The sequence below is a fragment of the Maniola hyperantus genome, chromosome 19, assembly GCF_902806685.2.
Source record: "Maniola hyperantus chromosome 19, iAphHyp1.2, whole genome shotgun sequence".
NCBI classification, from domain to species: domain Eukaryota; kingdom Metazoa; phylum Arthropoda; class Insecta; order Lepidoptera; family Nymphalidae; genus Maniola; species Maniola hyperantus.
The window spans coordinates 4,152,232-4,165,441 of record NC_048554.1 but is presented as its reverse complement, the minus strand read 5'-3'; the positions used below and the strand labels follow the sequence as shown (position 1 = coordinate 4,165,441).

Sequence of the window (13,210 nt, the reverse complement as noted above, 5' to 3'; positions counted from 1 at the left end):
CTTAAATCCACGCGGACGAAGTCGCGGGCATCAGCTAGTGCTCTAATACGATACAAAATGTAGTAGGGTTTTTAATACAAGTTCACTTTCGTTAAATACTTTCTATCAATCTGACCCGACTTTCTTTATGTTTATGCATTGTAGTTATCTAGTTTTAATAGTCTGTTTATTAGGTACATGATTATTGTAAACTAGATTATACCCGCGACTTCGTCGTTTAGTCGGTCGTCAGTTAAACATTAATTGCAACTAATATTAATTGCAATAATTAATATTTTAATTTTAATAAACGAGTTGATTGAATTATTAATTGACTAGCTTATGCTCCCGATTATGTCCGCGTGGACTACACCAATTTCAAACCCTTATTTCACCCCCTTGGGGGTTGAATTTTCAAAAATCCTTTCTTAGCGGATGCCTAAGTCATAATAGCTATCTGCATGCCAAATTTCAGCCCGATAATAATAATAAATATTTTTTATTCAAGTAAACTTTCAAAAGAGCTTTCGAATCGTCGGATGCATCTACCACTGGTTCGATACGTCCAGGAGTTTGAGCTGTGCGTTGATAGATCAGTCAGTCAGTCAGTCAATGATTCAGTCAGTCAGTCAGTCAGTCAATCAGTGAGTCACCTTTTCCTCTTATATATTTAGAAGATTGATGCTCAACTCAGCCGCAACCAAATAATATAGAAGGTACCTAAAGATTTAGATTTAGATTTAGGTACTTACGGTGCTAACATCAAAGGGAAATTCATTGTGACTGAATAATACGAGTAAGATGGCCATTAGTCTGAAGCCTCCAAGCTTGACAGAAGCACACCAAATTGACGTTGACAAACACGCCGCTGTTTGCCCGTAATCTTCAATGGTACTTAGCGTCACGCTGAACGCCTTTAGCTAACGATTTACACACTTGGGTATCGGCACATCGCACGAAAGACTGGTACTAGTAATTGACAGATTGACGAGTATCAAGAGTCATACGAAGTAAGCCTCAGTCATCATGATCAACCCATCGCCGGCTCACTACAGAGAACGGGTCTCCTCTAAGAGTGAGAAGGGTTTTGGCCATAGTCTACCATGCTGGCCAAGTGCGGATTGGTAGACTTCACACACCTTTGAGAACATTATGGAGAACTCTCAAGTATGCAGGTTTCCTCACGATGTTTTCCTTCACCGTTAAAGCAAGTGATATTTAATTAATTAAAACGCACATAACTCCGAAAAGTTAAAGGTGCGTGCCCGGGATCGAACCCCTGACCTCCGATTAGAAGGCGGACGTCCTAACCACTAGGCTATCACAGCTTCTCAATATCTCAATAATTTTCGCCTATCGTAAACGACCTTCAGAATTGCAGTCATCCAAGATCAACCCATCGCCCGGCTCACTGCAGAGCACGGGTCTCCTCTCCCAGTGTGAAGGTTCTTGGGCATAGTCTACCACGCTGGCCAAGTGCGGATTGCCAGACTTCACACCTTTGAGAACATTATGGAAAACTTTCAAGCATGCAGGTTTTGGTTGCGTAGTTTAAAAGATCTACGCGTTCATACATACATACATACATACATGCATACATACATACACAAAGACAGCGGGAAGCGACTTTATTTTATACTAAGTATGTAGAGATATTACTGAAAAACTGAATTTTCTGAAAAACGTTCTAACCCAAATAATTGAGATATTATGAAAAAACCTGATTACAGCTGGGCGATTACGGTAAAATGATATGTCGCAAGGAAAAATTCTTTTATTTCCATCGCAAAAGAAATATCCTGATTAATATTTCTTTTGGGACGCGACATAATATGATTTTACCGTAATCGTACCAGCTATAATCAGTTTTTCTTTCTAGGGTTCCGTACCTTAAAAGAAAAAATGAACTCTTATAAAATCACTTACTTCGTTCTCTGTCTGTCTGTTTGTCTGTCTATCGATCTGTCGTGTCTGTCAAGACCCATCACGGGAATCAAAACCCATCCGGTACTTCCCGTTGACCTAAAATCGTGAAAGGCAGGTTAGAAATGTCTTACAAAGCACATTCATATAAAGGGAAAACCCCGTTACATCACAGAAAAAGTGTTATTTCTTTTGTACGATGGTAAGGAACTCTACGAGTGCGAGTCCGACTAGCACTTCGCTAGTTTTTAGGATTCCGTACCCAAAGGTTAAAACGGGTGTTTCACCAGGCTGTATCTCATAAATGTTAGTTCCCATGATAGTTAGACCGTTGAAAAATTTTCACAGATGGTGTATTTCTGTTGCCGCTATAATAACAAATACTAAAAAACAAATAAAATAATTTTTAAGGGGCCTCATACAACACGTACAGAACCCTGCGTGCGCGAGTTTGACACACATTTGACCGGTTTTTAATTATTTCGGTTCGGAACGTTTTTTTTTTAAATAGAGATAGCGAGCAAACGAGCAGGCGGGTCACCCGATGTTAAGTGATTACCGCCACCCAGCACCAGAGGAACTGCCGATGCGTTGCTGGCCTTTCAGGAGTTTTTCAGAAATTACGTCAAATTACAGCTTTAACTATTACCATTACAGTTTATGAGAAAGTTAAACCTTAGGTTTGGGCATTCACATATCGATTACTAGGATCTGAGTTTTACTACCAGCAACCATGACAGGGTCGGATAGTTAAAGACATGGTCACAAACTTAAATATACCACTATAAATCGTGTGATAAAATACTTTTTACTTTAATCCTAACAATTTAAGGTTCAAAATGGAATTTTATAGATATTCTAAATGTAACAATACAGTTGTTTTTCAAAAAGAATCAACTGAAAGCGATAAAAATAAATGTAATTTCACCTTGGCAAAACGACGTTACGGTGCTGAAAATTACTCGCGAAAATATGGAGGTATGCGCTATGCGATTAACTGTGTAAAGAACAAAAGAGCTCTTCGCTAGAGCGAGCTGCAGGTCAAATCTACGCTCTTTTATCATTTGTACAAAATCTTCGATTTTGTAATGTACTTTTTTCAGAAGAATTCTTTTAATAGTTTTAATAGAAACGTAGAATAGCGTTCCAAAAGTATGCGATTTGCAACCAGCCTTTGCTTATAAGTTATAACTTGGTTTTTTTATTTTTTTTATAGTGTTTTACCTACACTTCAAGGAAAGGAAAGGATTGTCGATCCGCAATTTTTGATATGTATTTAAAATTGTGCCTGAAGACGAAAGTCTTTAACCAGTGTGTTCTTCCCGTCCTCACCTATGGTGCTGAACCATAGATAAACGGCCTTGTTCTCAAATTCAAAGTCGCTCAGCGAGCTATGGAGAGGGCTATGTTAGGAGTTTCCCTGAGGGATAAGATCCGAAATGAGGAGATCCGCAGGAGAACCAAGGTCACTGACATAGCCCAAACTATTAGCAAGCTGAACTGGCAGTGGGCATGTCATGCCTGTCGTAGAGGCGATGGCCGTTGGAGCCGGAAAGTCCTTGAGTAGAGACCGCGGTTAAGCAAGCGTAGTGTGGGACGCCCTCCAGCACGATGGACCGACGATAAAAAGTGGTTGGCAGGAAGTGGCTGGATGAGGAAGGCTGAGGACCGGGTGTGGTGGCGCTCTTTAGAGAAGGCCTATGTCCAACAGTGGACTTCCACAGGCTGATGATGATGATGATGATGATGATGATGATGATTTAAAATTATTTATAACTTGATGTCCATTAGGGAAATGCACCTATATTTAATGGATTATTAGAAACTAAGTTTGCAATTCAAATAGATCGTGAAAGCAACTACAGTAAAGTAGGTAATTTTGTTTACTTAAAAAGTTCTATTAACTGGACTAAGTGCTACTTAAATCTAAGTCACATTGAGTTAAGTCCCTTGCAAATAAGGCAAGCGTGTTAGGGAAAATTAACTTTGCTGAGGAAACAGTAAATACTGTAAGTAGGTACCTACTGTTGTCAAATGTAGATAAACTGCGATGAAAGTTGCTTAAAATTTAAGAATTAAAGTCAACTTATTTAAGTAATAGGAAGGTACATAACTTTCGGCCTCGGCAGCCGATCTCCACAGAGGTTGGCCAGATGATGCGGGAGATATTATAATGCATGAGTGTGTGCAGAAACAGGTGTACTTTCTATTTCCTCACTCGCATAGCCCGATGGGACGGAATTCCGACACGACCGGAGAGAAATCAGGCGCGGCTTTATACGTGTTCTTCGAGGCATAGGGATGAAACGCTGCCAACTTTCTATCTCCTGGCTAGTACTGTAATTTTCCTAAAAGAAAAACCCAATAGCTATCTATTTTTGGGCCGATTCGATCCCGGTTAAGTACAAGATTGATATACCCATAAAAAAAGTATGGACTTTGTCATAATACACATTGCTGCAATTCGTATAGCAACTTTCGTTCGTATGTATATTCATTGCTACTTAAATAACAATAGAAACATAAAACTTTACTGAACAAAGCGTACATAAATTCGTCACACGTATAATAAAAGAGGAAAGTGGAAAAACAAATAGGTGCTTTTCCATTGTCAAAGCGTCATACATCAAGCGGTATTTCCCGAGAAATTCACTTTGCCTTTACTGCTTCCTTACTGCAAGGTACTGCTGATTCAAATGGTTTAAAAGTAGGAAAAATAAGCTCTTATTACGGACTTATTTTCTTGTTTAAGATAAAATGTACCTCCTCGTATCAACCAATAGACGTATCAACAAATTCCTGAAAGGCTGGCAACGTATTGGCGGCTCGGCATCGAAATGACTTCATTTTGATGTCAGCCGAAATAAAAATACACCATCAGCTGGAAACTTCAGTCTAGTGCTGACGTCACTAAAATGACACGCGCATTAGCAATTTGCGGGACCTATACGTGGGATAGAAAAACATTGCCAATGTAAACTGAGCCATACTATTATATTATATTCTGTGACTGAGCCGTAAGTAACCTTACGCAGGATCTTTTTAAATGTCGCAACTCTCACTTTCTAAAAACTTCCTGGTGTTACTAGTTCAATTACCGTATCAAAAGTAACTTCCTTGTTTACATTACATCCAGTATGTAAATAATCGTTATGCAATGTTTAGTTTTTAAAAATCCTGCAACACTTGACCGCAGAACTTGAATTATTTAAATAAGATTAGCTCGTGCTCGCGACTTCGTCCGCGTGGACTACACAAATTTCAAACTCCTATTTCACAGTTGAATTTTCAAAAATCCTTTCTTAGCGGATGCCTACATCATAATATTAGCTATCTACATGCCCAGCCCGATCCGTCCAATAGTTTGAGCTGTGCGTTGATAGATCAGTCAGTCAGCCAGTCAGTCAGTCACCTTTTCCTTTATATTTAGATAAATGCATTGGATAGAGTATGTCAAGAGTCAAGGAAAATCATAGATTTCTACATGAGTGTAATAATAAGTACAGTACGCGGCAGAAAGTAATGTACCTCACCTTTAGTAGGAGATAGTAGATTTTGTAGAGCAGTCTCTGTCGTTGAGACCAACAAAACGTCACATAGGTATGAATGACAGAGACAACGCCGCGCTTTACAAAGCCGAAATGTCATTCTAAAGGCCGATGTACATTACTTTCGGCCGCGTACTGTAATTACAAATTCACGGTTTTCGGATTTATCCCTTATGGATGCTGTAATGTAAGACCTACTTATCTGCCAAATTTCATAATTCTAGGTCAACGGGAAGTATCCTCTAGGTTTCTTGACATACAGACATACAGACAGACAACGAAGTGATCCTATAAGGATTCCGTTTTTCCTTTTGAGGTGCGGGACCTTAAAAATGGTAAAAGAAGAGGGTTCAAAAACACAAATTTTATTATTTAATAAAAAATATTCTTAAATAGTGATCTAACCCTATTTTATCTCATTTTCGCTTTTGGATACTTAGTGCATTTCTTCATGCATATCATGCATATCCCTGAGGGTGCTGCAGTTGTGGTGGTGGTTTTCATTGTCGTAGGAGCTGCTGTGGTGGTGGTCGATTTATGAGGCTTACAGAAGTAGTACGGATCAAAGTGGTACGGTACGACTTCGTGGTCTACATGGTACTCGTGGTCTCCGTGGTATTCATGGCCTTCGTGATATTCGTGTCCTTCGTGGTATTCGTGGTCTTCGTAGCCCTCGTGGTACGGAATGTACGGTGAGTCCTCCATATATCGTCGCCGTCCGTAAATGAGGGATGATGTGTCTGAAACAAGAACGTAAGCTATTTTATGGATTTTTTATGTAGCGTTTAGTTCTGTTTTTCTTATTCAGATACAAGTTAGCCCTTGACTACAATCTCACCTGGTGGTGAGTGATGACTAATGATACAATCTTAGATGGATGCGGGCTAACGTGGAAGGGGTATGGCAGTTATAATTAAACCCATAGGTACCCCTTTGGTTTCTACACAGCATTGTACCGGAACGCTAAATCGCTTGGCGGCACGGCTTTCCCGGTAGGGTGCTAACTAGCCACGGCCGAAGCCTCCCAAAAGACAAATAAGACAATTTAGCTCCGCAGCCAGTTGGACTATGTCGGTCACTATGGTTCTTCTACGTGATGATGTCTTAGTCCACATAGGTTTAGGTTTTGAAAACTGTTTAATTTTCCGGGATAAAAAATAGCCTATGTCATTCTCCAGGTCTAACATACCCATGCAAAAAATCGCGTCATTGCTCCGTTGCGACATGATTGAAAGACAAACCAATACACCAACGAACAAACACACTTTCGCACTGTATGAGTAGTGAAGTGACTTAAAAAAAGTAGGTAATAATATTCAGTATGTGAACACAAAATCTGAACAACAAAACTCAGACAGAGAGAGGAGTTAGACAAAACTCAATAAAAACTTTGTAGGAGGTCAGAGAGCGTGAAAAATTACACACATTAGGTAGGTTTAGGTACCCTTTATGAAACGGGTAAAAGTTTCTTTGTTTAGATATGAACCGCAGAATATCATGATGCTCTATTTTTACGGCATTTTTATTGTGGGTACTTATATGGATATTCACTAGGGATGCTCTATTTATGAAGTATATCTGCCTATAACCTACTAAAAAGATTTTTTTCTTCTAATGGTTGAATGATTAAAGTCTAAATTAATTAAGTATTTATTGGAACTAGGTATAATCGCGCGTGGTTTCTTTTTATCTGCCATGATAAAATTTTGCGGTCTCCGTAGACTGATGGAACTCTCGGATTGACCTTGAATCGACGATAGGTCAAATATTAGGCAATGGTGATGTAAAATCAAAGAAAAATAGGGCTACTTTAAGGCTACCTGCGTCAAATGTACTAACATTTGACGCCTGCCAGTGACGTCGAAGCCTCGATTTGTTAGAAGTCCACTCTGTCGTGAACTTTGCAAACTTTGTCAGGGCAAAATAAATTGTAAACGCCATCACCAACATTTAAAAAATGACTTATACCTGAATTTGTTGCAACCTGTAAATATTTTTTCTTAAATAAATAAAATTATTATTATTATTATTAAAAAAACTAACCGGCATAACGTCGTCTTCTCGGCGAACAATACAAAGGGCAGATTTTTATGCAGAATAGTAATGGCTCGTCGTCTGAAAAGAAATAATACTTACTGTAAATAATTTCTACTATCATATTTTAGACTTAAACGTTTCCAGTTAAATACACGAAAGTAAACAAAGTAAGCCAAACATAATAATCGACTCCACTATCGGGATTCGGCAAACGATCTTTATTATTATCTTCTTAACAAACATGTAGTTTACAACAAGCTTTAGTGTGAGGCCCTGCCTCCTGTGGTAGTGAAAACTGTGTTTCAGGAGGCACTATCTTCCCATCACCAGCTCACTACAGAGCATGGTCTCCTCTCAGGGTGAGAAGAGTTTTGGCCATGGTCTACCACGCTGGCCATGTGCGGATTGGTAGACTTCACACACCTTTGAGAACATTATGGAGATCTCTCAGGCATGCAGGTTTCCTCACGATGTTTTCCTTCACCGTTAAAGCAAGTGATATTTAATTAATTAAAACGCACATAACTCTGAAAAGTTAGAGGTGCGTGCCCGGGATCGAACCCCCGACCTCTGATTAGAAGGCGGACGTCCTAACCATTAGGCTATCACAGCTTTCCATAATCATAATGATTCGTGATATCGCGAAATGTACAACCGGCAGCAATTGTATCGTTCAGCACATTCACCCTAATCCGAATGGTTGGCGCGAACATAGCTGATTTTTTTAAAATCCCGCGGGAATTATTTATTTTTTCGAGATATATCTTTATTTGCTGCCACAGAATGTCGCGTAGTCTCGTCTGCCAGCCGGCTCATTTGCCAAACTTATTTAAAAATTCGTCCAACACAAAACTTTCACCCATACCCCGAATAGTGTGGCCAGTTGATTTGCCGAGTCCGAACTCGAATCATTTGCTGAATTTCGATAGTGGAGCCGTACCTACCATTAAAATCATTGTAAAAGTCTGCGAATAATTTCGTTAAAATCTGTAACCTTATGCTTACAGCTTACTCTCATGCGGATCAACGCGAAAAAGCCCATGAACGGAGCGAAACAAAAGTGTGGATGGTTGTTTCGAATCTTTCTCAAGGTGTTCAAAAGCTTTCGCGCCGCGATTCGCACGCGAATGATAAGCGGCAATAGTTTTTATTATTTTTTATTATTCAGATACAAGTTAGCCCTTGACTGCAATCTCACCTGGTGGTAAGTGACGATGCAGTTTAAGAAGAAAGCGGACTAACCTGGAAGCGGTATGGCAGTTTTTAATAAACCCATGCCCCTCTGGTTTCTACACGGCATCGTACCGGAACGCTAAATCGCTTGGCGGCACGGCTTTGCCGGTAGGGTGGTAACTAGCCACGGCCGAAGCCTCCCACCAGACCAGACCAGAAATTTACCTGGGACCTCCCACTAATAAGACAACAGTGCTTACCACTGCGCCAGGGAGGTCGTCAAAGGAGGATTTAGTGAATGTTTAGATACGATTGACGATTGCGAAGATATTTTAAGTGCCAATAAAGAGAAAGAAATATGTTAATGAAAGTCTGCGAGGACCATCTGGGGTCCTGCATTTTAACGACGTCGACTACAGACGAAGGCTGAAATAAGCTCTATTTGAATGAAAATAATTACCTTGAGAAGTTAATAAAAAACGGGTCAAGTGGGAGTCAGGCTCGCGCACCGAGGGCTCCGTACAGCAGTCGTATTTTTTCGACATTTTGCAAGATAATTCAAAAACTATGATGCATAAAAATAAATTAAAATCTGTATTAGAATGCACAGGTAAAAGCCCTTTCATATGATACCCCACTTGATATATTATCTTACTTCAAAAATTGAAAATACTATAAGTTCATGAACACAACTTATTTTTTTAATGTGATGTAACCATAAATTCACGGTTTTCAGATTTTTCCCCTTATGTCTGCTGTAAGACCTACCTGCCTGCCAAATTTCATGATTCTAAATCAACGGGAAGTACCCTGTAGGTTTCTTGACAGACCGACAGACAACAAAGTGATCCTATAAGGGTTCCGTTTTTCCTTTTGAGGTACGGAACCCTAAAAACGACTAGTAAAGACTTTAGAAATCGTTTGGATCGCCAATCCTATATTCGCAGTTATTAACTACCAGTTTGGAATGCAAATTCTACTTATACTGTAAACCATGAATGTGCAAAAACATTTTAGCGTTTAAACTACCGTGAGTGATTTCCATTATAAATACTATCTGTCCCGGCTTACTCACGTGTGTAGTCGACGTTAGCCCGACTAGTTTCGAACCCATCCGGGGTCCTTTTTCAAGGGAGTCCGTCCGCGCACAACATAGTATTTATAGTGCAAAAACATGTTAAAATATAGGTAGCGTTTAAAAATATAAAAGTGGCAAATGCACGTCTCGGCTAGGCTTCAATCCTACTGCCAGAGGTCCAAAAAAAAGTTATCCATACTAATATTATAAATGCGAAAGTGTCTGTCTGTCTGTCTGTCTATCTGTCTGCTAGCCTTTCACGGTCCATACGTTCAACTGATTATGACGAAATTTGGTACAGAGATAGCTTGCCTCCCGGGGAAGGACATAGGCTTCTTTTTATCCCAGAAAGTCAAAGAGTTCTGAGATTTAGGTTTTTAAAAATCCTGTGGGAACTCTTAAATTTTCCGGGATAATCCGGGATGTCCTTCTCCGGGTTGCAAGATACCTCTGTACCAAATTTCGTCAAAATCGGTTGAACGGTTGAGCCGTGAAAAGCTAGCAGACAGACAGACAGACACACTTTCGCATTTATAATAATAGTATGGATAATATTATATTATGCGAAATACAATAGTTAATAGTGTGGATAAGCTAAACTCGTTATAATCCACTGAAACAGATATGCTTGGGTAATCTTTGTGTTGCAACATGCAGTATGCGATATGCATCGCTCGCCCTCCTACTACTAAACATGCCGGAAAAGCAAACCACAAAGCAAGTAATACGCACCACTACCACGCAACATCACACACAACACACGTTGACGACCTCCCTGGCGCAGTGGTGAGCGCTGTGGTCTTAATAGTAGGAGGTCCCGGGTTCGATTCCTGGCAGGGGTTTGGAATTTTATAATTTCTAAATTTCTGGTCTGGTCTGGTGGGAGGCTTCGGCCGTGGCTAGTTACCACCCTACCGGCAAAGCCATGCCGCCAAGCGATTTAGCGTTCCGGTACGATGCAGTAGAAACCAAAGGGGTATGGGTTTAATAAAAACTGCCATACCCCTTCCAGGTTAGCCCGCTATCATCTTAGACTGCATCGTCACTTACCACCAGGTGAGATTGCAGTCAAGGACTAACTTGTATCTGAATAAAAATAAAAAAATAAAAATATCCCCCAAAACAATGACGGATCAGCGCGCAGTTAACTTTAACAGCTACTTAAGAGCCTCAGAACTCAGAAAGTTGGCAGTGGAACAGTGGCCTTATACTTTGAATATTTTCATATTCAGGTCACGTTATCGTTGAAGAAATTCAGTTGGGGATGTGACTGCTATATTGCTCTAGAAGATGAACTGGGATATGTTTTATCCCACACTACGCGTCGTCGGGTTGAGAAATGATGCCAATTGAAATGATCTTGTTATGCCAATAAAACGGCCCGAAAAACGTGTTTATTCTTTCTTAACACTTCAGTCACAGAATATTATGCTTACTAGCTGATGCCCGCGACTTCATTCGCGTGGAATTAGGTTTTTTCTAAATCCCGTGGGAAACTTTCTGATTTTCCGGGATAAAAAGTAGCCTGTCACTCTCCAGGTCTTTATCTATACCCTTGCAAAAAATCACGTCAATCCGTTGCACCGTTGCGAAGTGATTGAAGGACAAACCAACAAATCAACAAACCAATAAACCAACAAACAAACACACTTTCGCATTTATAATAAGGGTACTGACTAGGGTTCATGATTTCTCGAGCTTATCAATTTCTCGGGTCTCGAGAATTCTCGAGGCTAATTTCTCGGGTCTTCTCGGGTTGTCGAGAAATTTACATTTACGTACGGATTTGCATATTCTTCGGTTCCAATAATGCGATTAATCAACAAATTCAGTGGTTTCCTCTCAAATAAAAGTACCAAAATAATTATAAGACTTTTATTGACAGTCTTCAACATAATTAGCTTCTTTTTCTTAAAGAAAACTAAAAAATTAAGCTATTCTGACATTTGTGACTTATACATATATACAATTACAGCACAAGCACAGCATTAAAAAGAAAAAAAATCAACTTAAAACTTCTAGCTTCTTTCTTTTAAACAAAACAAACAATAAACAAAAATTTCAACATGAAAACGTTAACCTTATCCTAACTTATAATTAAATTACAATCACAGCACCATTTTTGGCATGTTAATTAGAAAAAAAAATCAAATGAAATTTTTGCATTTAAAACAAACGGCAAACGCAAATCGTTTTATTTTATAATTTCATAGACTCAAATATGATTTCTCGAGTTCTCGAGTTTTCTCGAGCTTGATTTCCCGGGAACAAAGCCCAACGATTTCCCGGGAATTCTCGGCTCGAGAATTCCCGGGAATGAACCCTAGTACTGACGGACTAAGAGCCAAGCGCGATGCCATAATACTAGTATGGATTAGACTTTATACTGTGATATAAGATTTTTCTGGTTTTTATTAGGGGGAACCATTTCTTATTCAATTTGACAAATATAAATTTTACCTCCAAAGAAGAAAAAAGCTTGAGCGAGCACTACACAGCTTAAAAATAAACTAGCACTTAACATATTTTTTTGTAAATAAAGAAGTGAACTTGTTTGCCTCACACACCTCTTACTAGAAAATTGCAACAAGTTTTCTTCAATACTTCCCTCGCACTTTATACACAGATACCTACTTCTCGACTTTTGGCTCTATTACGTGTTTTTACTGCAATTGATATTATCAACTTTGATTTTCATTACTGGAGAAAAAATGTACTAATTAGCTCATCAATCCTTTTGTCTAACCTAATGATGAAAATCAGACTACGTATAAAATAGATTTATAATATTTTAATAGATTAAAAGTCGTTTAAGTTATAGACTCGCAAAAATATTACTAAAGAAATATCTAAAGCTGTTCTTATATGCCGTTCTTCTTGTACATTCTTAGTGATTCTTACAATATAGGTATCGTTATACCTAACTATACCTAGTCCGCGATAGATTGATATGGCAATCGAGGTATGAGTCGGCCCCGCACACCCGCACGTCACCCACGCTCGCCCGCACCGGCTGTGCGGGTGTGCGGGGCGTTCCCTCCCCGATTGCCATCTCGACTTGTAGCGTACCTACTATAGATGATGCCCGCGATACCTCTTTTTGGAGTTGGTTAAAAATGTTAATAAATTCCATTGCGACCGTATACGCAATAGCGTTTACGTTATTAAAAGCATAATTTATTCACTGACCACGGGTTTTACTATTTCGTACAAAATTCAAGCAAAATATCTAGTCTTTACATAATCTTACTTGAACAGGATAAACCGCAACATTGCATAAACTACTTACTTAAGAAAAATACGAAAACTAAACAATATGATATGGTAATCTATGAACAATTTGCATAGGTTTGACCTCGGCCCTAATACAATTTTTTGGATGTGAAACCAGCTGCTGCTATTTGCGTTGTTCCCTCGAAACAAAATTAGTGATATTTCGAGGAGCATAATATTATTATTTACTAAGGTGGTA

The 13,210-nt window shown here is 39.2% G+C and overlaps 1 protein-coding gene across 1 annotated transcript; it reads right to left on the bottom strand.

The window, feature by feature from the left end:
• Positions 1-5,799: 5,799 nt before the first annotated feature.
• LOC138403664 (uncharacterized) lies at positions 5,800-12,314 on the bottom strand. Its single transcript, XM_069505030.1, has 3 exons — positions 12,199-12,314; positions 7,494-7,565; positions 5,800-6,190 (listed from the first exon to the last, which is right to left on the bottom strand). Exons 1-3 carry the CDS (start codon positions 12,260-12,262, stop codon positions 5,862-5,864), a joined length of 465 nt encoding a protein of 154 aa, XP_069361131.1. The 5' UTR covers positions 12,263-12,314; the 3' UTR covers positions 5,800-5,861.
• Between the last annotated feature and the right edge of the window lie 896 nt (positions 12,315-13,210).